This window comes from Antennarius striatus, chromosome 15, assembly GCF_040054535.1.
Source record: "Antennarius striatus isolate MH-2024 chromosome 15, ASM4005453v1, whole genome shotgun sequence".
Taxonomy (NCBI): Eukaryota; Metazoa; Chordata; class Actinopteri; order Lophiiformes; family Antennariidae; genus Antennarius; species Antennarius striatus.
The window spans coordinates 20,653,622-20,681,121 of record NC_090790.1 but is presented as its reverse complement, the minus strand read 5'-3'; the positions used below and the strand labels follow the sequence as shown (position 1 = coordinate 20,681,121).

Here is a 27,500-nt window from a genome sequence, read left to right as displayed (position 1 = left end):
GGAGGTCGTCGCTGAGGCGGCGTTCACGCCCGTGACCTTTACCCTGAAGAAGAAGCCCAACACGCTGCTCTGCTCGCTGCCGCCGGCCTCCTCCTGCACGCCGTCCCCCAACGGATCCCTGAGCTCTGATAGGTCCACCTCAATCAGCTGACCTTTGACCCTGGTGCCCTCGCTGCCGCCCGTGACCTCCTGCTGTGTGACGTCGTTGTTCTCTTCTTCTCCAGATGGTGGCACTGCGGCGCCGCAGACGACCTGCGGATCCTGAGGCACAGCGAGGACTTCCTGTTGGGTGTCTCGCCACTCGCCCCCCTCGCCAGACGGTTCCCTCGGCGACGGGGGCCCCAGCACTCTGGACAGCGTCTCGCCGTCGCCCTGTTTGGCTCTGCTGCGATGGGCGGAGCTCAGCTTTGGGGGGCGGCGGGCGGGGGTGGCGCTTCTGCCCCCGATGTCCACGAAGTGAACTGCGAAGGATTTGGAGTCAGCGGTGGGGGCCGTGGGCTGCGTTTTGGAGGGCATGGTCTGCGTTGCGTGCGTCGGCTGTGTTGCAGGGGGCGGGGCCTGCGTTGCCGGGGGCGGGGCCTGCGTTGCTGGGGGCGGGGCCACCTGCCTCATCAGCAGGTCCTGCTGCAGCGTGAGCTGCGTCATCTGCTGCTGGATGGAGCTGAGGGCCGCGCTCAGGAGGTCGATGGAGTGGGGGCCCCGCCCCTCCCTGAGGGACGCCCCGGTCTCTCTCCTTGCCGCCCCTCCCTCTGGTGGCCCCGCCCTCACCTGGCCCTTCAGAACATCGAGGCACGAGTCGTCCTTGCAGGGCGGGGTCTTCACCCGGCCGCTATTGGCCAGATCCGTGGAGGCGGAGTGTTTCGGGGGCAGGGGGAGCGTGTCGCTCCGCCCCCCCCCCTTCTTCACTACGTTCAGGAAGGCAGCCCTCCCCAGCCGGAGCCGCTGGCGCGCCGACAGCGTCTCCATCTTCTTCTTCTGGTGCTCGATGGCGCGCCGCTGCTCCTCCAGCAGCAGGTGGAGCTGCAGCTGCTCCGAGGGCGCCGCGGGGGGGCCCGCCGCCGCGGTCTTACCCAACGGCCACACGGGGGCGCCGTCGCTGTCGGGCGTGGTCTTCTGGGAGCTGCTGCTGCTGGAGAAGCCGTCCCGGAGGCCCAGCTTCAGCAGCTTCCTCTCGGCGAAGCTGGTCATCCTCACGCCGGAGCCGCTGCTGGGCCAGGAGGCGGAGCTGGGGGCGGGGCTGAGGGCGGGGCTGGAGCACCCGCCGTCCTCCTTATCGTGGCGCTCGCTCACCTTACAGTCGTCCCTCAGTTTGGCCGACTCGCCCTCCCCCTCGCCGAACTCCCACCCCCTCTTCTCCACCGGCGGTAGCCCCCCCCCCTCCTCGTCTTCCTCCAGGTCAGCGATGTCGGAGTCCGAGTTCTGCCCGGCGTCGGGGGCGGGGGGTAGAGCGTCCTGGCAGGTCGGCTCTCGGGACAAGTGAAGGAAGAAGCCCTGGGGGGGCTTCCAGCCTTCCGTGGGGGGTCTGAGGGATCCAAAGCCCGATTGGATCTCGGGGGTGGGCGTGACCGTACTGGCGTGGGCGTCGGCCACAAGACTCTTCCTCCTACCGATGGACAACGTCCGAGCACCCCCCCCCACCCCGCGGCGCCCCTCCCCGCTCTCCTCCTGCTTGCTCAGGCTGATGGTCTTCTCTTTGGGGGTCTTTGGGACGGCGGGCATCAGGGGCTCCAGGTAGAAGCCGTCTGCCGGGCCAGGGGCCACAACGGGGGGGGGGCTCTGGATCTCCAGCTCGTCCTGCTCCACGTCCCCCCCGCCCCGCCGAGCGAAGGGCAAGTGGATGACGGCCCCCGGCTCCTCCTCCTCATCCTGGATGTGCAGGTGACTCGGTCGGCGCCGAGGCCCCTGGGGGCCCGACCCCACTGCCCACATCATGGCGTTGGGGGCCAGGCTGTCCCTGCTGATGGAGCGACTCAGGTCTGACTCGGAGGCAGGGGGGCCGTGCAGGGCATAGGGCACCGGCTGGGACGCCACCTGCCTCAGGGGGGCGCTGCAGGGACAGGTCATGTGATCAGTGAGGTCCACATGTGACAGGAGATGTGTGGGGTAACAGGAAGCACTGCAATGATGCATTGTGGGATGTTGGGGTAGGTCAAACCTGAGGTCGGGGCTTGGTGGCGTCTTCAGGACGTCCGTGGAGTTGGACGACGTCAGGAGACGGGATTTGGTGCCGTTGGAGACGGGGGGGCGGGGCCGGGACGCCTTTGGCTGCAGCAGCAGCCTCACTGCCAGGACAGGAGGCGGAGACGTTAGCAGGCAGCTAGCAGGAACCGCTAACCTACAGGAAGTGACCTCAGCAGTACCGTCTCTGACGTCCTTCAGGGCTCTGGGCTGCACGAACGCCGGCCTCACGCCTTCAAAGCACCAGAAGAGCTCGGCGATGAAGACCAGCACGTTGTTCTGTGAGGAGCAACGAGACGTGAGCACCTTCCTGCAGCTCCTGCACCCACAAACAGGCCTGTGGGGGTACCTTCATGGTCTACGGTAGACCATGAAGACCTCAGACCTTAAATCAGTACCTTCAGGACTGGCGGCGAGTACAGCAGGTCTTCAGGCTGCAGGTGGAAGCTCCTGTTCAGGAACTCGTCACAGAAGTCCTGCAGCAGCTGGATGTTGGAGAGGCTGTCGGCCACCGAGGGAAGCTGCTTCAGGCAGACGTCTGGACACCACAGAAGAAGACGACGGGTCAGCAGAACTGGACAGGAACCAGCGGTACCATGGCAGAACCTCCCTACCTTCCAGTCTGATGAGCTCTGGGCAGTAGAAGTGGACCAGCACCAGCAGTGCCGTGGCGTTACACACGTCCTCCAGCAGGTGGTCGACCCGGGGGAAGTGCAGCGGCGTGTGACCTGACAGGTGACCCCCGCGATGGCGTACCTGCACGGCAGGAGACGGCCCAAGTTAACACAGAGTCCATGGTGTGAGGAGACCCCAATGAGAAGGTTCATGATCAGAGACCCCAACAAGAAGGTCCACGTTCAAACAGAGACCCCAACAAGAAGGTCCACGTTCAGAGACCCCAACAAGAAGGTCCACGTTCAAACAGAGACCCCAACAAGAAGGTCCACGTTCAAACAGAGACCCCAACAAGAAGGTCCATGATCAGAGACCCTAACAAGAAGGTCCACGTTCAAACAGAGACCCCAACAAGAAGGTCCATGTTCAAACAGAGACCCCAACAAGAAGGTCCATGTTCAAACAGAGACCCCAACAAGAAGGTCCACCTATCAGGCTCCTCCCTATGTGACCTACAGGGAAGCCAGGAGGCGGGGCCTCGTAGGTTCAGGTTCACACACCTGTGTCTGACGGTCACTAGTTACCAGCAGGTTAGTAATGAGAACAGGAAGGAAGCAGTGAAGGTCAAAGGTCAGTGTTGGAACATGAACACATCGGGCTGGGGGGTGGTGGGGGTGGAAGACGGTGAGACGTGATTGGACGTGTTTTAATACACTGTACTGATACTACACTATGCAGTATTTACACTATACAGTGTAGTATCAGTACAGTGTATGTATGATAAACTATGTTTCCACTCTCGCTACACACTGTATGTATATTATTGAACTTGCATGTATACAATATGTGTAGAGGCCCCTGACACACACACACACACACACACAGACACACACACACACACAGACACACACACACACACAGACACACACACACACAGACACACACACACACACACACAGACACACACACACACACACACAGACACACACACACACACACACACACACACACACACACACACACAGACACACACACACACACACACACACACACACACACACACACACACACACACACACACACACACACACGTCGTTCCACTTACAGGGACAAGCTTCCAGTACCACTTGGAGGGAGACTAGGACCCCGGAGGCAGGAATGAGGGATTGTGGGACAGGGAGGAGGAGCAGACAAGCAGAGGGTCATGTGAGTGACATCAGATTATCCTGTTACCATGGAGACAGAGCTGCTCTTACAGATGACAGGAAAGGGTGAGGATACGAGAGTCGAGAAGGTGTGAAAGAGGGAACAGGGGGGAGGGAGGACAGCGATCACAGGGTTCACTTCAGGTCACACCCATGAAAAAGAATCAGCTACAATAAACTACGTCCCTGAAAAGTTAGGGTTAGGGTTAAGGGTTAAGGGTTAGGGTTAAGGTTAAGGTAAGGGTTAGGGTTAAGGGTTAGGGTTAGGGTTAGGGTTAAGGGTTAGGGTTAAGGGTTAAGGGTTAAGGTTAGGGGTTAGGGTTAGGGTTAGGGTTAAGGGTTAGGGTTAAGGGTTAAGGGTTAGGGTTAAGGGTTAGGGTTAAGGTTAAGGTAAGGGTTAGGGTTCAGGGTTAAGGGTTAGGGTTAAGGGTTAAGGGTTAAGGGTTAAGGGTTAGGGTTAGGGTTAGGGTTAAGGGTTAGGGCGTCGTGTTTCTAAGGTGATTATCAAGTAATCCAAACAAAGATAAGCAGCTGCTAACTCAGTCTGTAACCGGCGCTTCCTGCTAAAAAAACTAAATACAGGTGGTCCTCAACGTACAAACACCTGACTTACAAACAGTAGTAATGACATTACTTTAGTAATTACAGTAGTAATGACATTACTTTAGTAATTACAGTAGTAATGACATTACTTTAGTAATTACAGTAGTAATGACATTACTTTAGTAATTACAGTAGTAATGACATTACTTTAGTAATTACAGTAGTAATGACATTACTTTAGTAATTACAGTAGTAATGACATTACTTTAGTAATTACAGTAGTAATGACATTACTTTAGTAATTACAGTAGTAATGACATTACTTTAGTAATTACAGTAGTAATGACATTACTTTAGTAGTTACAGTAGTAATGACATTACTTTAGTAATTACAGTAGTAATGACATTACTTTAGTAATTACAGTAGTAATGACATTACTTTAGTAATTACAGTAGTAATGACATTACTTTAGTAATTACAGTAGTAATGACATTACTTTAGTATTTACAGTAGTAATGACATTACTTTAGTAATTACAGTAGTAATGACATTACTTTAGTAATTACAGTAGTAATGACATTACTTTAGTAGTTACAGTAGTAATGACATTACTTTAGTAATTACAGTAGTAATGACATTTAAATGACCTCAGATGGAGATTAGAGATTAACATGTAATAAAGGACGATTTACGAACAACCCCTCAGTTGTGTTTGTATGTTGAGGATTACCTGTGCAACCAGAGGCGTGACTGGAGGCGGGCTGCTGGCTAACAGGAAGCTGCTGGCTAACAGAAGCTGCTGGCTAACAGAAGCTGCTGGCTAACAGGAAGCTGCTGGCTAACAGAAGCTGCTGGCTAACAGGAAGCTGCTGGCTAACAGAAGCTGCTGGCTAACAGAAGCTGCTGGCTAACAGGAAGCTGCTGGCTAACAGGAAGCTGCTGGCTAACAGAAGCTGCTGGCTAACAGAAGCTGCTGGCTAACAGAAGCTGCTGGCTAACAGAAGCTGCTGGCTAACAGAAGCTGCTGGCTAACAGAAGCTGCTGGCTAACAGGAAGCTGCTGGCTAACAGAAGCTGCTGGCTAACAGGAAGCTGCTGGCTAACAGAAGCTGCTGGCTAACAGAAGCTGCTGGCTAACAGAAGCTGGGGGGGCTCTGGCGCTACCTGCTGGTGACCCGGTGACTCCAGCAGGCGCTGCTGTTTCTCCGTGACCTCCTTCACCTTCATGTTCACCTGTGGAGACAAAGACGCTGCAGGTGACCAGGTGACCTCAGACAGGTGGACACGGGCGTCAGGCCCACCCCCACCTCGTTGATCCAGAGCATCAGGGCCTCCTCCAGGCCTGCAGGCGGCTCCTGGGGGGCGCTGCAGGGGGAGAACCTCCTGACGCTGGACATCAGCTGCTCCACACTGACCATCTCCAGGGCGTGGGCCGCCATCAGGGCATCCATCAGGGGGATGTGGGCACTCTGGGGGAGGTTAAAGGTCAGACGCTTCACGTGGACACCACAGATGTTCACCGGGGGCTCACCATCCTGATGGGGGCAGCCCTGAGGTCCAGGTGGGACACGGGGGCGCCGTGGGCCTGCAGGATGTGGACCCCTCTCCTGGACAGGGTCTGGAGGACGGCCTGGTGCGTCTGGGGGGGCAGGGTCAGCTCAGCATCCAGGAGGGGGCCGCATGCCCGGCAGTAGGGCTCCCCCGACAGCAGCAGGCGGGTGATGGGGGGCTTGATGTGCTCCTGCTTATACTGGTCCAGGTAGAAGGGGTCCCGCAGGTCCGCCGGGACGCCGTCTGCAGGAGGTCACACACAGGGGGGTCAGGGTCACCAGGAAGTCACACACAGGGGGGTCAGGGTCACCAGGAGGTCACACATAGGGGGGTCAGGGTCACCAGGAGGTCACACACAGGGGTCAGGGTCACCAGGAGGTCACACACAGGGGGGTCAGGGTCACCAGGAGGTCACACACAGGGGGGTCAGGGTCACCAGGAGGTCACACACAGGGGTCAGGGTCACCAGGAGGTCACACACAGGGGGGTCAGGGTCACCAGGAGGTCATACACAGGGGGGTCAGGGTCACCAGGAGGACGTCTGTCACACGCAGCTCCAGACTGGCCCCCACACACTTTAAGGTATTAGACGGTCTAATACCTGGCTGGATGGGGAGGCGGGGCTTAAGACGGGGAGGCGGGGTTAAGCCGGGGAGGCGTCCCCAGCCTGGTGTTTTCAGGTTGACACTATTTTTACAAACTGTAAAGCAGCTAATCCAGATTAAAGCCTCATGAACAGTGGAGTGGAGCCAGTCCCTGTGGCGGGGGGGGGGGGTGACCTTTCACTCCGACACAAACATGTTTGTGTTTAACACAAGTAAACAAACTGATTAGGACTGAGGTCAGAGGTCATCAGCTGAAGGAGGAACACATGAATCAGAACATCACCTCTGAGATGCATTAGAGGAAAACACACACACACACACACACACACACACACACACACACACACACAGGAAGTGGACTGGAAGAGACACACAGCTGATTCATTGTGGATCAATACATGGAGGATTAGACTGGTGATGATGATGATGGTGATGATGGTGATGATGGTGATGGTGATGGTGATAGTGATGATGATGATGGTGATGGTGATGATGATGATGGTGATAGTGATGATGATGATGGTGATGATGATGGTGATGATGGTGATGGTGATGATGGTGATGATGATGATGGTGATAGTGATGATGGTGATGGTGATGGTGGTGATGATGATGGTGATGATGATGATGATGATGGTGATGGTGATGGTGATGATGGTGATGATGGTGATAGTGATGATGATGATGATGATGATGGTGATGATGGTGATGATGGTGATAGTGATGATGATGATGATGATAGTGATGGTGATGATGATGATGGTGATAGTGATGATGATGGTGATGGTGATGATGGTGATGATGATGATGGTGATGGTGATGTGCTGGTCCCACCCCACCCCCCCTCACCTGTCCCGTACGCTGTGGCGAACAGCCACCGGAGGTTGGCTTCTATTTTGGCTCGCGCCGGGTCGTAGAGCTCCGGTTGCACGAGCCACGCCTCTAGGCCCCGCCCACCTCCGTCCGCCGTCCTCCTGGTTCCGGCCCCGTCGGGACCCGCACCCACGTCCATCCTGCACGGGAGGGACACGGCAACGGGGGTCGTTACGTCATCGACTGAAGAACAACAATCCCGGCTCAGGCTCGTGGGCAGTGATGACGTAATCACCCCTTCACCCCCCTCTGACGGTTACTTGATCACCTTATTAATAACACGTGACGTCTTCCGGTTGTCCCGTTAAGGAGCTTCAATAAAGCCTCCGTTCAACCGACCGTTAGCATCTCAGCTCTCACCGGATGCTCCGGTCGTCGGTAACCTGCCGGTAACTAGCTGGTTAGCTGTGCTAACTGAGCTATGCTACCTAGCTGCACCGTTCGGACCGATGACCGGAAGTGAGACTCGCCTCTAAACGCGCATCGGGTCCCCCGGTCACAGCGTCCCGGTCCCGGTCATCTGCCGGTGAACCGGGAGGGCTCCTCCCTGAGCCGCGCACCGGCCTCCGGATCACCTGCTGATGGACGGTAATCCAATCAGACCGGCAGCCGCCCGGTGACACCGGGGGTGTCTCCAGGGAGGAACCGAGTCCGAGGCTGTCCGCGTCCCACCGAGGCTGTCTCCGCCTCTACCGGTACCGGTACCGGTGCTGCTGCTGCCGGGTCCGCTAGTGTCTGTGGGGACGATGTCTGCTGTCAGGCAGACTCCCCTCCTCCTGCTGGGGGCGCTGAAGAGCTGTAGGTACCGGTCGGCTGCAGTACTTTCCTTCACCTGCAGAGGGCGGTGTGGGTCTGAATGTACAGATCGGCTGCAGTCTGAACAGACTCATCCGCAGAGCGGGCTCAGTGGTCGGGCTGAGCCTGGACTCTGTGGAGACGCTTCTGGAGAGCAGGACCATGTCTAAAATTAAGGCCATCATGAACAACACCAGGCACCCCCCTACACACCACGTTCTCCCAGCAGAGAAGCACCTTCAGCGGCAGACTGCTGTCACACAGCGCCTCCACAGAGAGGCTGAGGTCCTCCTTCGTGCCCCGTGCCATCAGGGGGTACAATGACTCTCTCAGGAGGAGCAGGGGGGAGGTGGCGAGGTCAGCACGGGGTTGAATTTGGATTTAATTTAATTTAAATTTAATTTTATACTGTTGTATAATATATATATATAAAATTTATTTTTTATACTGTTTTTATATTTTAATTCAATTTTATACTGTTTAGATTTTATTTTATACTGTTTATATTTTAATACTGTAATATTTTTAAATTTTATACCGTTTATATTTTTAGTTATAGTTTAGTATATAAGTCCTGTTAGTGCTGCATGTGTCTGTCTGTTAGTGTAATGTATGTCTTGTGGTATGTCCTGTGATGTCAGTGTTTCCTTTTCTCCTGGTGTTTATCCAGTATTATTTGTTAAGTAATGCCTGAGCAGTGGATATATGCAATTTCCTCCGGGATTAATAAAGTATCTATCTATCTATCTATCTATCAGTACCGTCCTGCACCTGCAGGGGGCGGTCTGACTGTGCTGCAGTACTTTACATCACCGATAGAGGGCGGTGTGGTTCTGACTGGGCTCCAAGTACTTTCGTTCACCAGTAGAGGGCAGTGTCGGTCTGAATGAACTGCAATACTTTCCTTCACCTGCAGAGGGCAGTGTGGGTCTGAATGTACAGATCGGCTGCAGTACCTTCCTGCACCTGCGGGGGGCGGTCTGACTGTTCTGCAGTACTTTCTTTCACCGATAGAGGGCAGTGTGGGTCTGAATGAGCTGCAGTACTTTCATTTACCAGCAGATGGCAGTGTGGGTCTCAATAGGCTGCAGTACTTTCGTTCACCTACAGAGGGCGGTGTGGGTCTGAATCGGTCTGACTGCGCTGCAGTACTTTACTTCACCAGTAGAGGGCAGTGTGGGTCTGAATGAGCTGCAGTACTTTCCTTCACCGGCAGAGGGCAGTGTGCTAAAATAAATTGTTGTATGTCAGGGGACCGGCACGGGGCAATAGCTTCCGCCAGGTGGCGCCAGTCACACATTAGTGGAGTTCTGATATTAATGCTGTCATTATGAAGGAACATTACGTAGAAATCAGGACGCTCGACAGCAGCTTTTATTGAATCAAGACAATAAAATGTTTTTACAGAACATTTTAATCAGGAAATACTTCTTTGCAAACTACAACTTTGCACTTACATTGATTTTGAATGACATCTCTTCTGAAAACACGTCTTCACCTCTGAATTAGTTTATAAAACATGACATTTAAACACCTTGACCCACACTCCGTTACAAAGTGCAGGAGATGTCAAACACACAAAGGTCCCCGTTTCTTTCACAATGTTCTCCACGTTGAAGATTTCTAGAAATCTCACAAAATACGTTGCTTTTCTCAGGAAAAACAAAACCAAACTGGCACCATTTAAACTGCCAAATGTAACATGTGAGCTATTTAACACAGAACTGGTCAGACATGGCAACCACAACCACCATCTGAGAATAGTGTGTGAAATAAAGCAACAGAGATCATCATCTCCAGACTCAGTGATAAGACTCAGTAAAATCAGTTCAGTGACAACACCTGTCTGTCTCCTTAAAATACAATTAATTAATACTGAACACTTAAAATTATAACGTTGAAAAAATATGTACAAACATGACAAATATGAATCCCAAAAAAATAAAATTAATGAAGGCATCGAAAGATTGAAATAAATCCAGTGAATAAAGCAACACAAATAAATAGCCAGTGTAGACAGACAGGAGTCTCGTTCTGATATGAACTCCCTTTACAGTTTCTAGTAGTCCCATATATAACAACAAAAAATACAAATTAAAAAAGCATAAATATAAAAGCCTCTTCTTTATATCTCAGGTCAATAAAAAGACATAAATAAATACAAAGTGACTAAAACGGTTCCTGACGTTAGTATAAAACTTATAATAAAAGCACTTTGTTCCGTCTGGAGACAGGCTGTCGTTCTCTTTCCGTCTGTTTCACAGATTTCTACTTAAACTGGTCTGGGATCAGATTCATCTGCGAATGCATACTCGTGGGGGGGCTTGAAATGCCCTCCGACCAGTCAGAAAGGTTAGAATGGGGGGAGGAGCTGGACCACTGGTCGGGGGAGCCGGGGGAGGGCGTCAGAAACGGATGGTCGGGCACCTGGAGCTGGTGGCTGGGGGTATTGTCCATGGGTCCAGAATAGCTGTGCTGGGAGGGAGGGGTGAGGAACTGGTTGCCGAGGATCTGCGTCTCCTGGGGCATCACGGTGTGGACGGGCATGGGGAGGCCCGACCCGGGGTTCTGCTGCATGTCGGAGCCGTTCATCTCCACGTTTGGGAAGCTGTGGTTCAGGGGGGGCCCGGCGGCGCTGGAGCTCGAGTTCTGGTGCTGGAGCTGCCGCGGGGGGGCCGGCTGCATCAGGTGTGCCGACGAGCCCAAGCGGCTGGTCTGCAGGTTCTGGTAGCCCATGATCTGAGACAGCGTGGCCGCGCTGACGCCGTGCAACGCCCCCATCATGTTGTGGGACATGGGCGGGGCCTGGCTGAAGCCACCCTGCTGACCCACCCCCGGGTGCATCCTGGCCACCCAGTCACACTGGCCCCCTCTGCTGCCCCCGATGGATGTGGTGCCCTGACCGCTGGGGCTGGACACCGGCAGGTGGGACAGACGGGGTGGGTTGGGGTCAAAAGACATGCAGCCCAGGTCCTTCCCCATGCTCATCTGCCCCAGGTGGTCTCCACTGCCTTGGAGGTGATTCAGAGACATGGGGGGGGACTGCTGGAAGGGCGACGTTATGGGAGGGGAGGCCACGTCCGACAGGTAGCCGTGAGGGGACTCCAGCGAGTCCACGGGGGACAGGACGGCCAGCGAGTCCAGCAGGTTCCCCTTCCCATCCAGGGACTTCTTCTTCTTCATCCTGTCTTTGCCCCCATCTTTGCCCCCTTTGCCAGCAGAGCTGGGTTTGCGAACCTTCTTGACGGACAGGGTCGGCTTCAGGTTGCTGAGATAGTCACTGGGGGAGGACAGCGGGGGGGAGAGGCTGGAGGTGTTGAGGGGGGCGGCGTGGGGCCCGGGACTCCTCACCACGTTGAGCTCATCCAGGAGCCGCACGATGTCGTGGTGCATGCGCTCCAGGGCGATGTCTCTGGGCAGCTGGTCCAGGTGGTCGGTCACCTCGCGGTTGGCGAAGTTCTCCAGGAGAACCTTGGCCGTCTCATAGCTGCCTTCACGCGCCGCCAGGAAGAGCGGCGTCTCCTCCTGAGGGGCAAACAGAAAGGTTTCACTTTTACCCTCTAGAAGGAGCGCCGAAGACTTGAAACACCTTCAACACTCACGGCGCAGGAACACCCCGACCCTGACCCCAACCCTGACCCCAACCCTGACCCCAACCCTGACCCAACCCGACCCAGACACACACCTTGTTGTCCTGCATGTCTTTGTTGGCACCGTTTTTCAGCAGCACCGCCGCCGCCTCCACGTTGTTCACCGCCGCCGCCCAGTGGAGGGCAGATTTACCTGCAGGCAGAACAAAACGGGGGGGTGTCACTGATCAGAACATTCTGGGACCTTTAGAGCAGTGGAGCTGACGGCTTGATCAGACGACTCGTACCGGAGTCATCGGTGGCGTTGGCGTCGGCGTGGCAGTTGATGAGCTCCTCCACCATGCCATCGACCGCCAACCTGGCCGCCAGAATCAGGGGCGTGGTTCCGTCGTGCATACGGGCGTCCAGGTCCGTGGCGCGGTTCCGGATGAGAATCTGACAGAACACAGACGCGTTAACTTGACTGCCGGCGGCGTTTTGGACCCCACCCCCCCTCCATCAGTGGAAGACATTCACCTGGAACACGCCCTGCGCGTCGGCAGCCACGGCGGCGTGGAGCGGCGTGCGACCCATGTTGTCCTGGACGTTGGCGTCGGCGCTGGACTCCAGCAGCCGTTTGGTGGCATCGGAGCGGGCGTAGCGGGCGGCCAGGTGGAGGGCGGTCTCGCCCGTGCGGTCCGTCTGGTTGTGGAGGTTGGCGCCCTGGTAGATGAAGTCAGAGATGATCTCTGCTGAGGGGTCCTCCTCTTCTTCGCTGTTACCCGTCTCCAGCCCCCCACCGCTGCAGGACGCAATCATCAGGGGGGTGAAACCATCTGTAGGGGAAAGAGGAGCGTCAGTCAGACGGCCAACGGCTCCCAGGTGGTCTTCAAACCGTTCTGTCGTCACACCTGGTCCCCTGACGTTCACGTCCATGCAGTCGTTCTCGATCTCGCCTTGAGGGGGCGTCGGAGCGATGGAGGCGATCCGCAGGTCGGCCGCGTCCAGGTGCTGCTGGGTCCACTTCCTGTGGTCGGTGTGATCACTCAGGTCCAGCATGGCCTGCTCTTCCAGCTGGAAACCAACCAGGTGTTAGCGTCACTCGCTCAGGTGAACCCCACAAACCCCCAACCTGTGGCCTTACCCGGAACCGCCTGCACTCCGGATCCTCGTCGTCCCACTCGTTCTGATTGTCATCAATCAGATTGATGTCAGAGTTCTTCATCGGCCTGTGGAGAGGCGGAGTCAGATTAGTCATGTGACCCCCCCACTGGGCTGCATCCAACGGCCTCCGTGTTCCTGTACTGACTTGAGTCCGACCGAGTCCTCCCCCAGGGGCTCCCTGCGTTTCTTCTTGCTGGGCTCGGACACCTTGAAGCCCTCGGGGAACCAGAGCTGGCCATGTTCCCGCCGGCGCTTACGGGACACCAGGACGCCGAGGCAGACGAACCCCAACGCAGCCAGGCCCAGGAACACCACGTACATGGGGTAGAGCTCCGGACTGGGGGGAGGTCTGACGCCTAGAGAGAGCAGAGCGTCACCACCTGTTAGGTAACGTCTCACATTTGAGCTCCCTGCCATTGAGAAGAGACTGGAGGGACGTACTGGTGACGGCCTCGATGTAAGGCACGTTGAGGTTCCCGCTGGAGGCCAGAGCTCCGAGGAACGCAGCGACGTCGGTGGCGCTCTGGAAGCACTCGGTGGACTGCTGGAAACACTGACGGTTGTCGATCTCCAGGTACACCACAGACCTGCAGGAATGTGCAGAAGCAACACATGAACCCCCACGAACCTGGATCTGAACCGAAACAAGAAGGACCCAGGTTCTCGCGGTGCCCACCCTTTGACTTGCACCGGATCCAACTCGCGGCGCCTCCGGGAACCGACCATCGCCGACACCCTTTCCTTCACCTGACCCAGAACGCTGGCCGGCATGGCGGCCCACTCCGGCCAGCCGTCTGTGGAGCGCTTCAGCACGTTGTGCTTCACCAGGTCCTGCTCGTTCCCGTAGTAAGGGAAGATCATGGGTTCTCCTTTGGCGTCGCGGCGGAACACCACGTTGGTGTGGAGGACGCTGCTGAGGTCTCTGAGGAACGCCGAGGAGTGGTTCTTCAGCTGTTCCGGGGGGATGTGGACCACCAGGACCAGGTGTCCGTCGGCCAGCTTCTCAGGCATGTTGTTGGCACAGTCCAGGCCATCCCATTCACACTCGGCGTTGTTGCACCCCTGGTCGCAGTGACCGTCGGCGTAGTGGTCTTTACAGTACTGGTCGTACAACGGGCTGGAGAGAGGACGACACGGTTAGGACTCTACCAGCACACACACTCGACACACACTCAGGTTTCCGTTAGACCTACTTGCATTGCGCTTCTTGCCCCTGACAGTCAAACCCGTCGTAGAGACACCCGGGGCTGTTGCACTGGCCGTCACACTTGCCGTCGTTGAAGTAGCGCCAGCACTGCAGCGCCGCCGAGCAGTTCTGCCAGGGGTCGTCGAAGTTGAGCGAGCAGTCTCCCCCGTCCCAGCCACAGGCGTGGTTGTTGCACAGCGAGTCGCAGATGTGGTTCCCCGCCCACTCGTCGCACTGAGGAATCTCGCAGCTCACCTCCACCTCCGGGGGCGGGGTGATGTCCCTGCCGAAGCCCCCCACGAAGGAGTAGTCCAGGATGTGGCACAGCAGGCCGTTGAAGTTGCTGGGGCAGTTGCACTGGAAGAACGGCACGTCTGGGGTGATCTGGCAGGTGCCCCCGTTGTAGCAGGGGTTTGAGACGCACAGGCTGTCTGTGGGGGTCTGGCACTCGGGCCCTGTGAAGGCTGGGGGGCACAGGCAGCGTGGGCCCAGATGGCCGGACACACATGTTCCTCCGTTCCTGCAGTTGAGACTCCCACAGGAGCGGGAGTGGTATTCACAGGAGGAGCCGGTGAAGCCCTGTGGGGGGGCAAATGGACAAGAGTTACTAACGTGAGCCAAAGGTACCTCCGATGGAGACGGACGGGGCAACCGGACTCACAGGGGGGCATTTACAGATGAACCCGTGAGGGGTGTTGCTGGCTACCGCACATGTTCCTCCATTCCTGCAGGGGCGCCCTTTGCAGCCGTCGAACACCTTGTCGCAGCGCTGACCTGGACAAGAGAAGCCGAGCTGGCGTCAGCGTGCATTCACCGTTACCGTAGCAACACGCGGCGCTCGGAGCGCAGCAGTACCGGTGTATCCGGTGCGGCATTCGCAGCGGTAGCTGTTGGTGAGCTGGACGCAGTTGTAGGAGCCTCTGGGGTCACAGGGGTCAGACAGGCACTCGTTGACGTCGCCCTCGCAGCGCTCGCCCACGTAGCCCGCCGGGCACACGCACTGGTAGCCTCCGACGCGGTCCACACACTTCCCGTTGTTGAAGCACTTGGGCTCGTTGGTCAGCGGGTCGGTGGACGGGTTGCAGTCGTCCACGTTGATCTCGCAGTGGACCCCTGTCAGGAAGCACAGGTGTGAACACGCCTCCAGTCGCACGGCTGAACGGGGGCCCGGGGGCGGGGGGAACCTACCCTGGGTTCCTCTGGGGCAGGAGCACTTGTAGGTGTTGATGAGGTCGATGCAGGTTCCTCTGTTCTGACAGGGCTGCGACTGACACTCGTTGATCTCTTTGGAGCAGTTCACCCCGTGGTAACCAGGAACACACTGGTGGGGGGAGGAAGGATCAATACGATCAGACCAGATGAACCTTCATTGTCCCCCAGGGGGAAATTTGTGAGTCACCACAGGAAGGAGTTTAACGCACACGTTAGAGATCAGGTCGTTCAGACTTCGTCTTATACCGTATTGGCCCGAATACAAGACGACCCTGGTTATAAGACGCCCCCCTCGTTTTCAAGACTCAAGTTTGAATACAGACTCTTTGAACACCAAATTAACCTGATCTTAGACCCACTTTTTTCTGTTATCTCGTCTTTCTAACCACTATTTTTTATTTCTATTCTTCGTGACAGGGGTTGGCTTTGGCCTGGGGAGGTAGTTCAGCATTCGATTTAAAGATATCTGGCGCCATCTAGCGTTGTGAATGGGTATAATGTTTAGACCCCGAATGTAAGACGACCCCCACTTTTTCAGTCTATTTCAATGCAAAAAACACCGTCTTATATTCGGGCCAATACGGTAATTTGTGTTGTACTGCCTGTTGTACTGCCTGTCTTACTGCTTGTTGTACTGCCTGTTGTACTGCCTGTTGTACTGCCTCTTGTAACGTCTGTTGTACTGCCTGTTGTACTGCCTGTGTTGTACTGCCTGTGTTGCACTGCCTGTCTTACTGCTTGTTGTACTGCCTGTTGTACTGCCTCTTGTAACGTCTGTTGTACTGCCTGTTGTACTGCCTGTTGTACTGCCTGTGTTGTACTGCCTGTCTTACTGCTTGTTGTACTGCTTGTTGTACTGCCTGTTGTACTGCCTGTTGTACTGCCTGTGTTGTACTGCCTGTGTTGTACTGCCTGTTGTACTTCCTCTTGTACTGCCTGTTGTACTGCCTGTTGTACTGCCTGTTGTACTTCCTCTTGTACTGCCTGTTGTACTTCCTCTTGTACTGCCTGTTGTACTGCCTCTTGTACTGCCCGTTGTGCTGCCTGTCTACCGCTGTATGTCGTGCATATATGGTACACTTGACAATAAAGCTGACTTTGACTTCATTCCTTGGGACACCCACCTCACAGCTGTACCCCCCCAGGTAGTCGGTGCAGACGGCTCCGTTCTGACAGGGGTTAGGCGAGCACTCGTCCACCTGCTCCTGGCAGTAGCTGCCGGTGTAGCCGGCCTGGCAGCGGCAGTAATGCGTGCTTCCTGCGTCCAGACACTGGCCTGAGTTCCTGCACAGGTGAGCCACCTCCACACCTGAGTCAGACGGGACGGGTCACAACCGGTTTGACCCTATATGTGTGTTGTTCACTCTGAACAACTTTGATGGTGTGGCTCCTACCTTGTTGTTTGGCTGCGACCTCACATGACACACTGGGAATGTCGCAGTACAGCCCAGTCCACCCAGTCTGGCACTGGCAGGTGTAGGACGCCCCCTGCTGCCAGCAGGAGCCTCCGTTCTTACAGGGGGACGAGTCACACCAGCGCACCAGACTCTGCACAGGAAACGGAGCGCTTAAGAAGCTGCGTGACCCGCCTCGGCGCCTGCACCTGAACAGGTGATGATGTCATCCTACCTGACAGTTGACACCCGTGTACCCGTGAGGACAGGTGCACTTGTACGTCCCGTAGCTGTCGAGACACGTGCCCCCGTTGAGGCAGGGCCTGGAGTCGCACTCGTTGATGTCGTACTGGCAGTAGCTGCCGGTGAACCCGGCGAGACACGAGCAGGTGAAGGCGTTGATGCCGTCCACACAGGTGCCCCCGTTGAAGCAGGAGCTGGGGAGGCACAGGGACATGCCAACGTGAACACCGGGGGGGCGATGGGCAAAGCCAGCCCATCGGCTAAGCGGGGCTAAGCCCGGGTGAGCTACCTGTCGGTGCAGTCGTCGGTGTTGATCTCACAGTTGATGCCCCCGAAGCCGGGGGGGCAGGTGCAGGTGTAGCTGTTGACCCAGTCGGTGCAGTTGGCGCCGTTCCTACAGGGGTTGCTCTCACACTCGTTGATGTCCTGCTCACACCTGCCGCCGCGGAAGCCGGGCAGACAGGTGCAGGTGAAGCTGTTGACGCCGTCGTGGCAACGGCCGCCGTTGCTGCAGGGATCTGAGGAGAACCGGGGCGGGGGTTAGAACCTCCGATGGCGTCGAAGGCTAGGTGGTGGGGGGGGGGGGACTCACTCGGTTTACAGTCGTCGCTGTCCGTCTCGCACGTGGGGCCAGTGTAGCCCGGCTGGCACCTGCAGACGTACCCCCCCATGGTGTTGTGGCACACGGCGCCGTTGCGACACGGGCTCTTCACGCACTCATTGATGTCGACCTCACACGTTTGACCTTCAGGGGGACAGAGAAGGTCGTCAGCTCGCCGCACACGCAGGTTCACGTGGACAGCAGCGCTGACGGGCGGGGCGGGGCGGTACCTTGCCACCCCTCGGGGCAGATGCAGGAGAAGCTCTGGTAGTCTTCAGACTCCTTACACACTCCACCGTTCTTACAGGGGCGGGGGCTGCAGGGCGCCAAGAGGGTCTCACAGTTCTCACCTGGGGGCAACAAGACGACGTCAACACCCAATCAGACCCCCACACGCAGGAAAGACAGCATCCAAAGTCACATGAGTGCGTTTACATCCCACTTTCTTATCCATTTCCATGACGACTTAGCCAAACAGGAAGGGCCTTCCTGTTTCCTGCTATTGTGCGCTCGCAGACAGGAAACAGGAAGTGGGAAGAGGGCACTGCTGGCTCCTCATGTGGGCTGCTGTGGCAAGTTGTTCCAAAACACACACACGCACACACACACACACACACACACACACACACACACACACACACACACACACACACACACACACACACACACACACACACACACACACACACACACACACACACACACACACACACACACACACACACACACACACACACACACACAGCTGTTCCTGATAGACGAGTGGATCTTTCCATGAGGACGTCACCGTTAGCGGCTATCGGCTAACGCGTCCTGAAACAACACGCCCTGCTGCAACGCTGGATCGGCTCCACATTCACACACATGCACACACACGTGTGTTACATGTAACCCTTAGCGTGAAGCGTGTCCTACCGGTGTAGGGCAGCAGGCAGTTGCACTTGTACCCGGCGACCCCGTCCATGCAGGCGCCCTGGTTGAGGCAGGGGTTGGAGCCACACTCGTTGATGTTAGTCTGGCAGTTCGGCCCTGAGGTGGGATTAGACAACAGGCCGGGGTTAGCCACGGGCTACAGGCTAACACACACACACACACACACACACACACACACACACACACACACACACACACACACACACACACACACACACACAGGACTGACCGGTGAAGCCCAGCCTGCAGGTGCAGTGGTACCCGCTGGTCATGTCCCTGCAGACCCCCCCGTTCATGCAGGGGTTGGACTCGCACTCGTTGTTGTTCACGTCACAGGTGTCGCCGCTCCAGCCGGAGTCGCAGGTGCACCGGTAGCTGTGGGGGGGGCAGCCGATCAGCGGGTGTGGTTTGTGATGGGGGGGTCCTGTTGGGTGGGGGGGGTCTTACCCGTTGACCAGGTCCTGGCAGCGGCCGTGGATGCAGGGGTTGCTGCTGCACTCGTCCACCTGCGACAGGCAGGTGGCGTCGTCGTAGCCCTCGGGGCAGCGGCAGGTGAAGCCGTTGATGCCGTCTACACACGTGCCCCCGTTGTGGCAGGGCTGGGGGGCGCACTCGTCAATGTTGATGTGGCACATGGCTCCTGGAGGACGGGGGGGGGGGGCAAGTCAGGGTCAACCTGATCGCTCGATCTGAACGGTTATCGATCAGTGGTGGTTGTGACTCTTTGTGGGGGGGTTGAACAAAGGCTAAGCTAATGCTAACGCTAAACATTCAAAAGGCAAAAGCTGCTCCTCCAATGTGTGCTTAGCCTGGCGGCCCCCGGGGGCCCCTTTGGCTCTCCTCCATTGATCGGGTCTGAATAGGCAGAAGGAGTTTGAGGGGGGAGGGGCAGCTGCGGCCCCTCCCTCACCCGGCTAGTTTACGGCGACAGAAGGCCAGACCCATTTCACACACAGCCGAGCAACAATTAAACCCCCTCCCATCCCCTACCCCCCCTCCGCTGGTCTTCATCAATCAGGGGGGTGGGGGGGCCAACTGCCTGATCTTTGGTTACAATAGTCTTCTGTCCCGCCGGGCCCTCCACACACCCGTCAGCACAAAAAGATGGAGGCGGGGGGGGGGGTGCTCAGAGCCCCCCCCCCCCTCTGCCCCCCCGACCCACTTGTTGGGGCAGAAGGGTTTAAAGCTGAAGTGAATCAGAGAAAACTCAATCTGGTGTTTCAGTGATCTGGTTCACCAACAGACCGGCTGCCCCCCCTCAAAGGATCGCCTTACACCCCCCCTCAGGCTCAGCGTCACCACCTTTTCACGGCAAACAAAGTTAGTACATTGTGTGCGTATCATGTTGGGGGGGCTGCGTTTGTTTCCCTGCTCCCAACCCGACACAGGCAACCCGACACCATTGTCTCCCCAGACCAGATCCGCCAGCCACCTGTCCGCTTGCCCCGCCCCCTGCACCTGTGGCCCCCGCCCAGCACTCACCTGTGTAGCCGGGCTCGCAGGCGCACTCGTAGCCGTTGATCTTGTCGATGCACCTCCCGTAGTCGCAGGGTTTGTTCTGACAGTCGTCCAGGTTCACCTCGCAGTTGAACCCTGAGGGTGGGGGACGTGTTAGCAGAGGGGACGGGGGTGGGGCCGGGGGGGCTTCCGTGCGCTGAGACGCCTCACCTGCAGTGCCTTTGGGGCAGGCGCACACGTAGGTGTTCTCCCGGTCCTGACAGGTGCCCCCGTTCCTGCAGGGCTGGCTCAGACACTCGTTGATGTTGGTCTCACACAGGCGGCCCGTGAAGCCGGGGCGGCACAGGCAGGTGAACGCCGCCAGCCCGTCCTGACAGGTGCCGTAGTGGCACGGGTCCGACGAGCACTCGTCGATGTCCAGCTCGCAGTGCTGCCCCGTGTAGCCTGGAGGGGTGATCCGATCAATCGATCGATCCATTAACCAATCAACCAATCAGTCTAAGACAAACACGACGGCAGGTGTGCAGCTCACCTTCAGCACATTCACAGGTGTACTTGTTGGGACCGTCGCTGCACTTGGCTCCGTTCTTGCATGGGGTACTGGCGCACTCGTCAATGTCCACCTGACACAAACTCCCAGAAAACCCTGCAGCGACACGGAAGGCGGAAGCGTGAGCGTGTTCTGGTGGAACGTCCTAAGCGTGTTCTGGTGGAACGTCCTAAGCGTGTTCTGGTGGAACGTCCTAAGCGTGTTCTGGTGGAACGTCCTGAGCGTGTTCTGGTGGAACGTCCTAAGCGTGTTCTGGTGGAACGTCCTTAGCGTGTTCTGGTGGAACGTCCTTAGCGTGTTCTGGTGGAACGTCCTAAGCGTGTTCTGGTGGAACGTCCTAAGCGTGTTCTGGTGGAACGTCCTAAGCGTGTTCTGGTGGTACCGCTTCACGTAGAAGCGGCTAACATAAATACTCATTCACATCTGAAGCGGGTCGGCAGAACACTGGGGTTTCTGGTGAACCCTTCACCACAGGCTGTCCACCTCCATGCCCCCGCCCTTCCTCCTCCTCCTCCTCCTCCTCCTCCTCGGCTCTGACTATGTGCAGTGAAATCCTTCTTTCAAACCACAACACAAAGGTCTTAGCAGCGGTAATCCTGTCCCCACCCCCAACACCAACCCCAAGCCCGCCAAATATGCTAATGTGTGTGCGAACCCATCCGCCGTTACCCATCAACCCTTCAGAGACACGAAGGAGGAAGTTAATGATTAGCCTGTGAAGCTAACAAGGAGTGTTCCACTCGCTGACAGCTAATAAATGATCCATTCTGTTGGAGACTCCCTCTGCTCCCATTGTGTGACCAAAGAACCCCAAAAGAACCCCAAAAGAACCCCAAAAGAACTCAACCCCAAGGCATTTAAAGTTCAAACAATTAATCAATCAATCGACAACCACACGACCAGCCACCAGCCCACGGCCCCATTGATCCGTCCCTCCTCACCTCTGGGGCAGTCGCAGTGGAAGGCGTTGATCTTGTCGACACACCTGCCGTTGTTCAGACAGGGTTGGCTGGAGCACTCGTCGGTGTTGATGTGACAGAACACGCCCTCGTACCCTGAGGGGAGGAAAACCGTCATCAGACCAAGTCTTTACCCCGAGGCGTTAAGGACACTCCAGCGTGACTCCACCCCCCTCCGGGACACACCTGGCATGCAGATGCAGTGGAAGCCTCCTATCTGGTCGAGGCAGGTGGCGTCGTTGTGGCAGGGGTTGGACATGCACTCGTTGACGTCCATCTCGCAGCGCGGCCCTTCGTACCCCTGGAGGCATTTGCACTGGAAGGAGCCTTTGGTGTTGAGGCAGCGCCCGCCGTGTTCGCAGGGGTTGGCGCCTGCAGCGGTGAGAGTAGGAGGTCACGCAGGTGGTCGTCTGTGCGTCCTACCAGGGAAAGAACCGGTGGACCTACCGAGGGAGCACTCGTCGATGTCCAGGTTGCAGGCTGAGCCGGTGTATCCGGGGGGGCAGGTGCAGATGGCCTTCCCGTTGACCGGATTGGTGTCGCAGTTGGAGCCCTTCTGACACGGGTTGCTGATGCAGGCGTCGTCCAGGTGGCACAGCAAGCCTGTGGACAGGGAAACAGCAGCGGGTCACCCTCGAGTCGCCTCATCGGGTCACGAGTGCCTCCGGAGGGGGTCGTACCGGTGCGCCCGTGGGGACACTCGCAGAAGAAGGAGGCGACGCGGTCGTGGCAGGTGGCGCCATGGTAACAGGCCGCGCTGGCGCAGTCGTCGATGTTCTCGCTGCAGTCGTCGCCCGTCCAGCCGTTGACGCAGACGCAGTGGTAGCTGCCGTGGGTGTCGTGGCACGTCCCCCCGTTCTGGCAGGCGTTGGGCATCAGCTCACACTCGTCCACGTTCTCCGTGCAGTACTGACCTGGAGGAGGTCACGAGCAGAGGGGGGGGGTGTTTGGGGCTGCGTTCAAATCAGGCAACAAGTCGCGCGTCTATTCAGCTCACCTGTGTAGTGAGGCGGGCACTGGCAGTTGTAGGTGTTCACGCCGTCCACGCACACGCCTCCGTTCTGGCAGGCGTGACCGGGACAGTCGTCGATGTTGTGCTCGCAGTGCTGACCCGTGAAGCCTGGCGACAGGGAGGACGCGGCGTGAAACACAAAGATCAGCGACTCCACCGGAGTTAATCATCTGCCCCCGCTCCCACGGCGCCCACAGATAAGCCCTCTGCGCCCTCGTGGCCGATCGGCGCCACGCCCCACTGGTGATAGCCCGACGCGCCCTGTCCTTAGACATCAAAGGCTGGCGTGGGCGTTTTACAACCAGGACCGTCTGATTAACCAATCAGCACGCAGCGCTGCAGGTGTCGGTGCTGCTTCAGCGTCCGACACCCCCATCGGACGCACCGCGGGGGTTAAACTTTAACACACAGCCCGAAACACGCCGCAGTCGTCTGCGTAAAAACAACTTGCTGTGCGCCGCTCACGTACGACCAGCGACAGGTGACACACCTGTGGTGGCGTCTTTACCTGGCAGGCAGCTGCAGGCAAAGGTGGCGTCCCCCTTCTGGACGCAGGTGCCCCCGTTGTGGCAGGGGGAGGGGTGGCAGGGCGTGTAGGTGGTCTGGCAGTGCTGTCCGGTGAACTCGGGGGGGCAGCGGCAGTGGTACGAGCCCACCTCGTTCACGCACACGCCGCCGTTCAGGCACGGGGGCGGGGTCTGGGCGCACTCGTTCACGTCCTGCTTGCAGGTTTGGCCGTGGAAGGCGGGGGGGCAGGTGCAGACGTAGGTGGAGTCGAAGGCCGAGCACTGGCCCCCGTTGGCACAGGGGTTGGAGGCACAGGGGTTGGGGAGTTGGCAGCTTTTACCTGGTGAACAGAACAGAGTCAGTCATTGGGGGGGGGGTCGGGGGCGGGACAGCGACATAAAGAATGGGACACAGGTAACACACACCTGACCACCCCGGGGGGCAGTGGCAGCTGTACACGCTGAGGGTGATGAGGTCACAGGTGCCCCCGTTGCGACAGGGGGCGCTCATGCAGGCGTGGTTGGTGGGGGTGAGGCAGAGCCGGTCGCTGAACCCCAGGGGGCAACTGCAGCGGAAGTCAAAGGTGTTCCCGTGGGACACGGCGCGGCACTCCCCCCCGTTCCTGCAGGGGGAGGGGCTGCAGGGGCTGGGGTGCTGGCACCGGCTGCCCACGAAGTCACCGGGACACCTGGGGGGACGCAAAGCTGGTTACTGGGAGGGTTAGGGCATGGGGGGTGGAGGGGGTCGGAAAGTTTTAGCTCAGAAGTGTCCCCCCAGTGCAGGGCGGGGACGGAGTGTTGTTCCAGTGCGTCTCTCTGGATTAGCCCCAGAACACCCCCCCACACTGTCCACACTCCTCCTGCATGTGTGTGGAGATCAAGGGGGGGCCGAGCCGCCTCTGGATGTCCTGTATGAAGCACTGCATTCAGGCCCTAAGCACCCCCCCAGGTCACTGCCCCCCCCCCCCATCCAGACCAGGATGGATGCTCCGGTCACATGGCTGAAGCAGGATGGGGGGGGCTCCGCCGACGACGTGTGACTTCCTGTCAGAGCCTGTTTGTGTTTGAACCGGGTTGGTGTGGGGGGGGGGCATCTGGTGGAGCTCCACAGGGAGCAGGTGCGCATGTTAATGAAGGCAGCTGTTGTGCAGGACTCCGCCCCCTCCCTCACTGACCCCTCCCCCCGTCCCCTTGTCAGATGGGGGTGCTGACAAGCTAACCTCTCCTCTGGGGACATAAAGGACCCATGTGAAGTCAGCTGTTGCAACTTCTGCCCCCCCCCCCCCCACCCCTCCAAGCTGTTAATTCCTCTCCTCACCTGCCCCCCCCCCTCATTCCCAGTCTTTCCTCCTGTCTCTGATTCAAACACAGCTCCATTCTGCACATGGAATCACTCACCATTAATGGTTCTTTATGTTCTGTTACATTTCTGACTCGAGCCCCCCCCCAGAATCTTCTTGTTTCTCTGGGGGGGGTTGACTTTCACAGCAGTTTGTTTTTTACGGCGTCCCCTGATGTCACACAGGACTGAGGAAGCTACCCTGTTGATTTAGCGAGGCGGGACCAATGGGGGCGTCTTGACATCCTGAGCCCCCCCAGGGGGCCCAGACGGTCGTCACCAAGGGGGGGGGGGTTCTTTGAAGTTTCCTGCCTCCCCTTTGACTTCACCTTGAGAACACACCTGATGGTCGTGTCTGTGTGAGCCAAACGAGTGTGAGCAGTGTGTGTGTGTGTGTGTGTGTGTGTGTGTGTGTGTGTGTGTGTGTGTGTGTTGTAACGGATGGTCGAACATTAAGCCCCGCCCCCACCACGGCAACAGGTCTCTCTCAGCGACGCAATGTCCCCTCAGGCCCGAGCAGATGCTTCCCTGACCTCTGACCTCAAACACTTTGTGACTGTGGGACGACCTCTCTGCCCCCCCCATCCCCACTGGGACTGATCTGCCATCTGCCATTCTTGTGTGGGGGGGGGGCTTTATCCTGAGACAGATCCAGCCCCGCTGTGGAGAAAGTTGTGTAAACATCAGGGGTTCTGTTCTTCACGTAGGAGCCCCGCCCACAGGTGGAGCAGGAGCACCTGTTGGGTCCAGGAGCCCCGCCCACAGGTGGAGCAGGAGCACCTGTTGGGTCCAGGAGCCCCGCCCACAGGTGGAGCAGGAGCACCTGTTGGGTCCAGGAGCCCCGCCCACAGGTGGAGCAGGAGCACCTGTTGGGTCCAGGAGCCCCGCCCACAGGTGGAGCAGGAGCACCTGTTGGGTCCAGGAGCCCCGCCCACAGGTGGAGCAGGAGCACCTGTTAGGTCCAGGAGCCCCGCCCACAGGTGGAGCAGGAGCACCTGTTGGGTCCAGGAGCCCCGCCCACAGGTGGAGCAGGAGCACCTGTTGGGTCCAGGAGCCCCGCCCACAGGTGGAGCAGTAGCACCTGTTAGGTCCAGGAGCCCCGCCCACAGGTGGAGCAGTAGCACCTGTTAGGTCAAGGAGCCCCGCCCACAGGTGGAGCAGGAGCTCGGGGCTCCGGTACTGATGCTCATCAGTGACACCTGGAGGCGTTCCCGTTACCGTCGGTTACCGCCGCCACCTGACGATCACATGACGCGCCGTCGACTGAAGCCGGCCCGGGTTCCCACGACCCCCCAGGAGAGCCTCACCCTGACAGCCTGGGACCCTTCAGCACCTCTTATCTCTGCGTTCCGACGCCCCCCCTCAGCTCTGAGGATCTCCAGACCCCCCCCCCCCACACTAACGCCAGCAGACTTCCTGTGTGAACCGTTTCTCTTTCCTGTTTCAGCTCCTGAAGCCTTCAGACTAAAACACAAACAGCAGGACGGGGGTAACGCCCCCCCCCCAGCAGCCCCGCCCACCAGAGGGCCCCTGGCATCCCAGGAATGACCGACCAGAGGAGTGGCGGCCCGACGGCTTAAACCCCAATAAAAACCCGAACCCCCCCCAGCAGGAACACTTGACCCGCTGGTGCTCTTCTCCTTCCTGATTGGCTTAAGCCCACATGGATCGGGGGGGGGGGGCACTCCAGACAACCTTCACGTAAGGGACATTTTAACATCAATTACCCCCCCAGAGAAGCTCCGTGCCAGGTCACCGGGGTCCGATCACACCCCCCCCCAGAATTTCACTCAATTTTCTGTCTGGGGTCTATTTTTGGGGGGGGTCTTGGAGACACGCAGGACGTTCATGTTCTCCAGGTTTATTCTGAACAGGTCTATTTCAGCTAAGGAGGGGGGGGTCACCAGTCAGCTGGGTCGGGGGCGGCGACCTTTGACCCCCACGATGCCCTTGCTGCTGAAACTAAATTTGGCTCTCACGTCGCCGTGGCCCCCGAGGGTTCTCAGACCCCACGGCCCCATGGGAAACAGGAAGAGCAGGACGTGGGACAGAGCTGAACCCCCCCCCCAAAAAAAACTTTAATGCCCCTTCTGGTGACCAGCAGACAAGCAGCGAGCTGGACGTCTTCACCCAGGGGCCCCAGGAGCCTCAAACTCCCCAGAACTGAAGCTGAGCTCCACCGACCCCACCCCCACATAAATATATAGAGTACAGCCCCCCCACATAAATATACAGAGTACAGCCCCCCCACATAAATATATAGAGTACACCCCCCCACATAAATATAGAGGACACCCCCCCACATAAATATATAGAGGACACCCCCCCACATAAATATATAGAGGACACCCCCCCAAATAATTATACAGAGTACACCCCCCCACATAAATATATAGAGGACACCCCCCCAAATAATTATACAGAGTACACCCCCCCACATAAATACTGTATATAGAGGACACCCCCCCAAATAATTATACAGAGTACACCCCCCCACATAAATATACAGAGGACACCCCCCCACATAAATATACAGAGGACACCCCCCCACATAAATATACAGAGTACACCCCCCCACATAAATATATAGAGGACACCCCCCCACATAAATATATAGAGTACACCCCCCCACATAAATATATAGAGGACACCCCCCCACATAAATATATAGAGGACACCCCCCCACATAAATATACAGAGTACACCCCCCCACATAAATATATAGAGGACACCCCCCCACATAAATATACAGAGGACACCCCCCCACATAAATATACAGAGGACACCCCCCACATAAATATACAGAGTACACCCCCCCCACATAAATATATAGAGGACACCCCCCCACATAAATATATAGAGGACACCCCCCCACATAAATATACAGAGGACACCCCCCCACATAAATATACAGAGGACACCCCCCCACATAAATATATAGAGGACCACCCCCCCACATAAATATATAGAGGACACCCCCCCACATAAATATACAGAGTACACCCCCCC

At 57.3% G+C, this 27,500-nt stretch overlaps 2 protein-coding genes across 2 annotated transcripts in view; both read right to left on the bottom strand.

The window, feature by feature from the left end:
* Nucleotides 1-8,318, bottom strand: part of LOC137608064 (calmodulin-regulated spectrin-associated protein 1-B-like) — a 12,368-nt gene extending 4,050 nt beyond the window's left edge. The window contains exons 1-11 of the mRNA XM_068334082.1: nt 8,041-8,318; nt 7,547-7,710; nt 6,073-6,335; nt 5,849-6,010; nt 5,706-5,774; nt 3,899-3,931; nt 2,793-2,934; nt 2,577-2,716; nt 2,361-2,457; nt 2,156-2,282; nt 43-2,047 (exon numbers count right to left, since the gene is read on the bottom strand). Of these exons, the coding sequence (XP_068190183.1) occupies nt 43-2,047; nt 2,156-2,282; nt 2,361-2,457; nt 2,577-2,716; nt 2,793-2,934; nt 3,899-3,931; nt 5,706-5,774; nt 5,849-6,010; nt 6,073-6,335; nt 7,547-7,709 (3,201 nt within the window). The 5' untranslated portion in view covers nt 7,710; nt 8,041-8,318. The remainder of the gene's footprint in view (nt 1-42; nt 2,048-2,155; nt 2,283-2,360; nt 2,458-2,576; nt 2,717-2,792; nt 2,935-3,898; nt 3,932-5,705; nt 5,775-5,848; nt 6,011-6,072; nt 6,336-7,546; nt 7,711-8,040) is intronic.
* A 1,443-nt stretch (nt 8,319-9,761) lies between these two features.
* Nucleotides 9,762-27,500, bottom strand: part of notch1a (notch receptor 1a) — a 23,713-nt gene continuing 5,974 nt past the window's right edge. Inside the window, exons 3-34 of the mRNA XM_068334697.1 lie at nt 23,579-23,841; nt 23,155-23,493; nt 22,632-22,754; nt 22,315-22,548; nt 22,082-22,237; nt 21,821-22,006; nt 21,617-21,730; nt 20,658-20,771; nt 20,336-20,569; nt 20,150-20,260; nt 19,115-19,307; nt 18,897-19,042; nt 18,650-18,763; nt 17,965-18,084; nt 17,726-17,878; nt 17,423-17,651; nt 17,126-17,327; nt 16,891-17,044; nt 16,621-16,805; nt 15,473-15,605; nt 15,140-15,397; nt 14,946-15,058; nt 14,292-14,863; nt 13,775-14,215; nt 13,540-13,685; nt 13,244-13,454; nt 13,079-13,163; nt 12,846-13,008; nt 12,472-12,770; nt 12,243-12,390; nt 12,051-12,148; nt 9,762-11,890 (exon numbers count right to left, since the gene is read on the bottom strand). Of these exons, the coding sequence (XP_068190798.1) occupies nt 10,634-11,890; nt 12,051-12,148; nt 12,243-12,390; nt 12,472-12,770; nt 12,846-13,008; nt 13,079-13,163; nt 13,244-13,454; nt 13,540-13,685; nt 13,775-14,215; nt 14,292-14,863; nt 14,946-15,058; nt 15,140-15,397; nt 15,473-15,605; nt 16,621-16,805; nt 16,891-17,044; nt 17,126-17,327; nt 17,423-17,651; nt 17,726-17,878; nt 17,965-18,084; nt 18,650-18,763; nt 18,897-19,042; nt 19,115-19,307; nt 20,150-20,260; nt 20,336-20,569; nt 20,658-20,771; nt 21,617-21,730; nt 21,821-22,006; nt 22,082-22,237; nt 22,315-22,548; nt 22,632-22,754; nt 23,155-23,493; nt 23,579-23,841 (7,294 nt within the window). The 3' untranslated portion in view covers nt 9,762-10,633. The remainder of the gene's footprint in view (nt 11,891-12,050; nt 12,149-12,242; nt 12,391-12,471; nt 12,771-12,845; nt 13,009-13,078; nt 13,164-13,243; nt 13,455-13,539; nt 13,686-13,774; nt 14,216-14,291; nt 14,864-14,945; nt 15,059-15,139; nt 15,398-15,472; nt 15,606-16,620; nt 16,806-16,890; nt 17,045-17,125; nt 17,328-17,422; nt 17,652-17,725; nt 17,879-17,964; nt 18,085-18,649; nt 18,764-18,896; nt 19,043-19,114; nt 19,308-20,149; nt 20,261-20,335; nt 20,570-20,657; nt 20,772-21,616; nt 21,731-21,820; nt 22,007-22,081; nt 22,238-22,314; nt 22,549-22,631; nt 22,755-23,154; nt 23,494-23,578; nt 23,842-27,500) is intronic.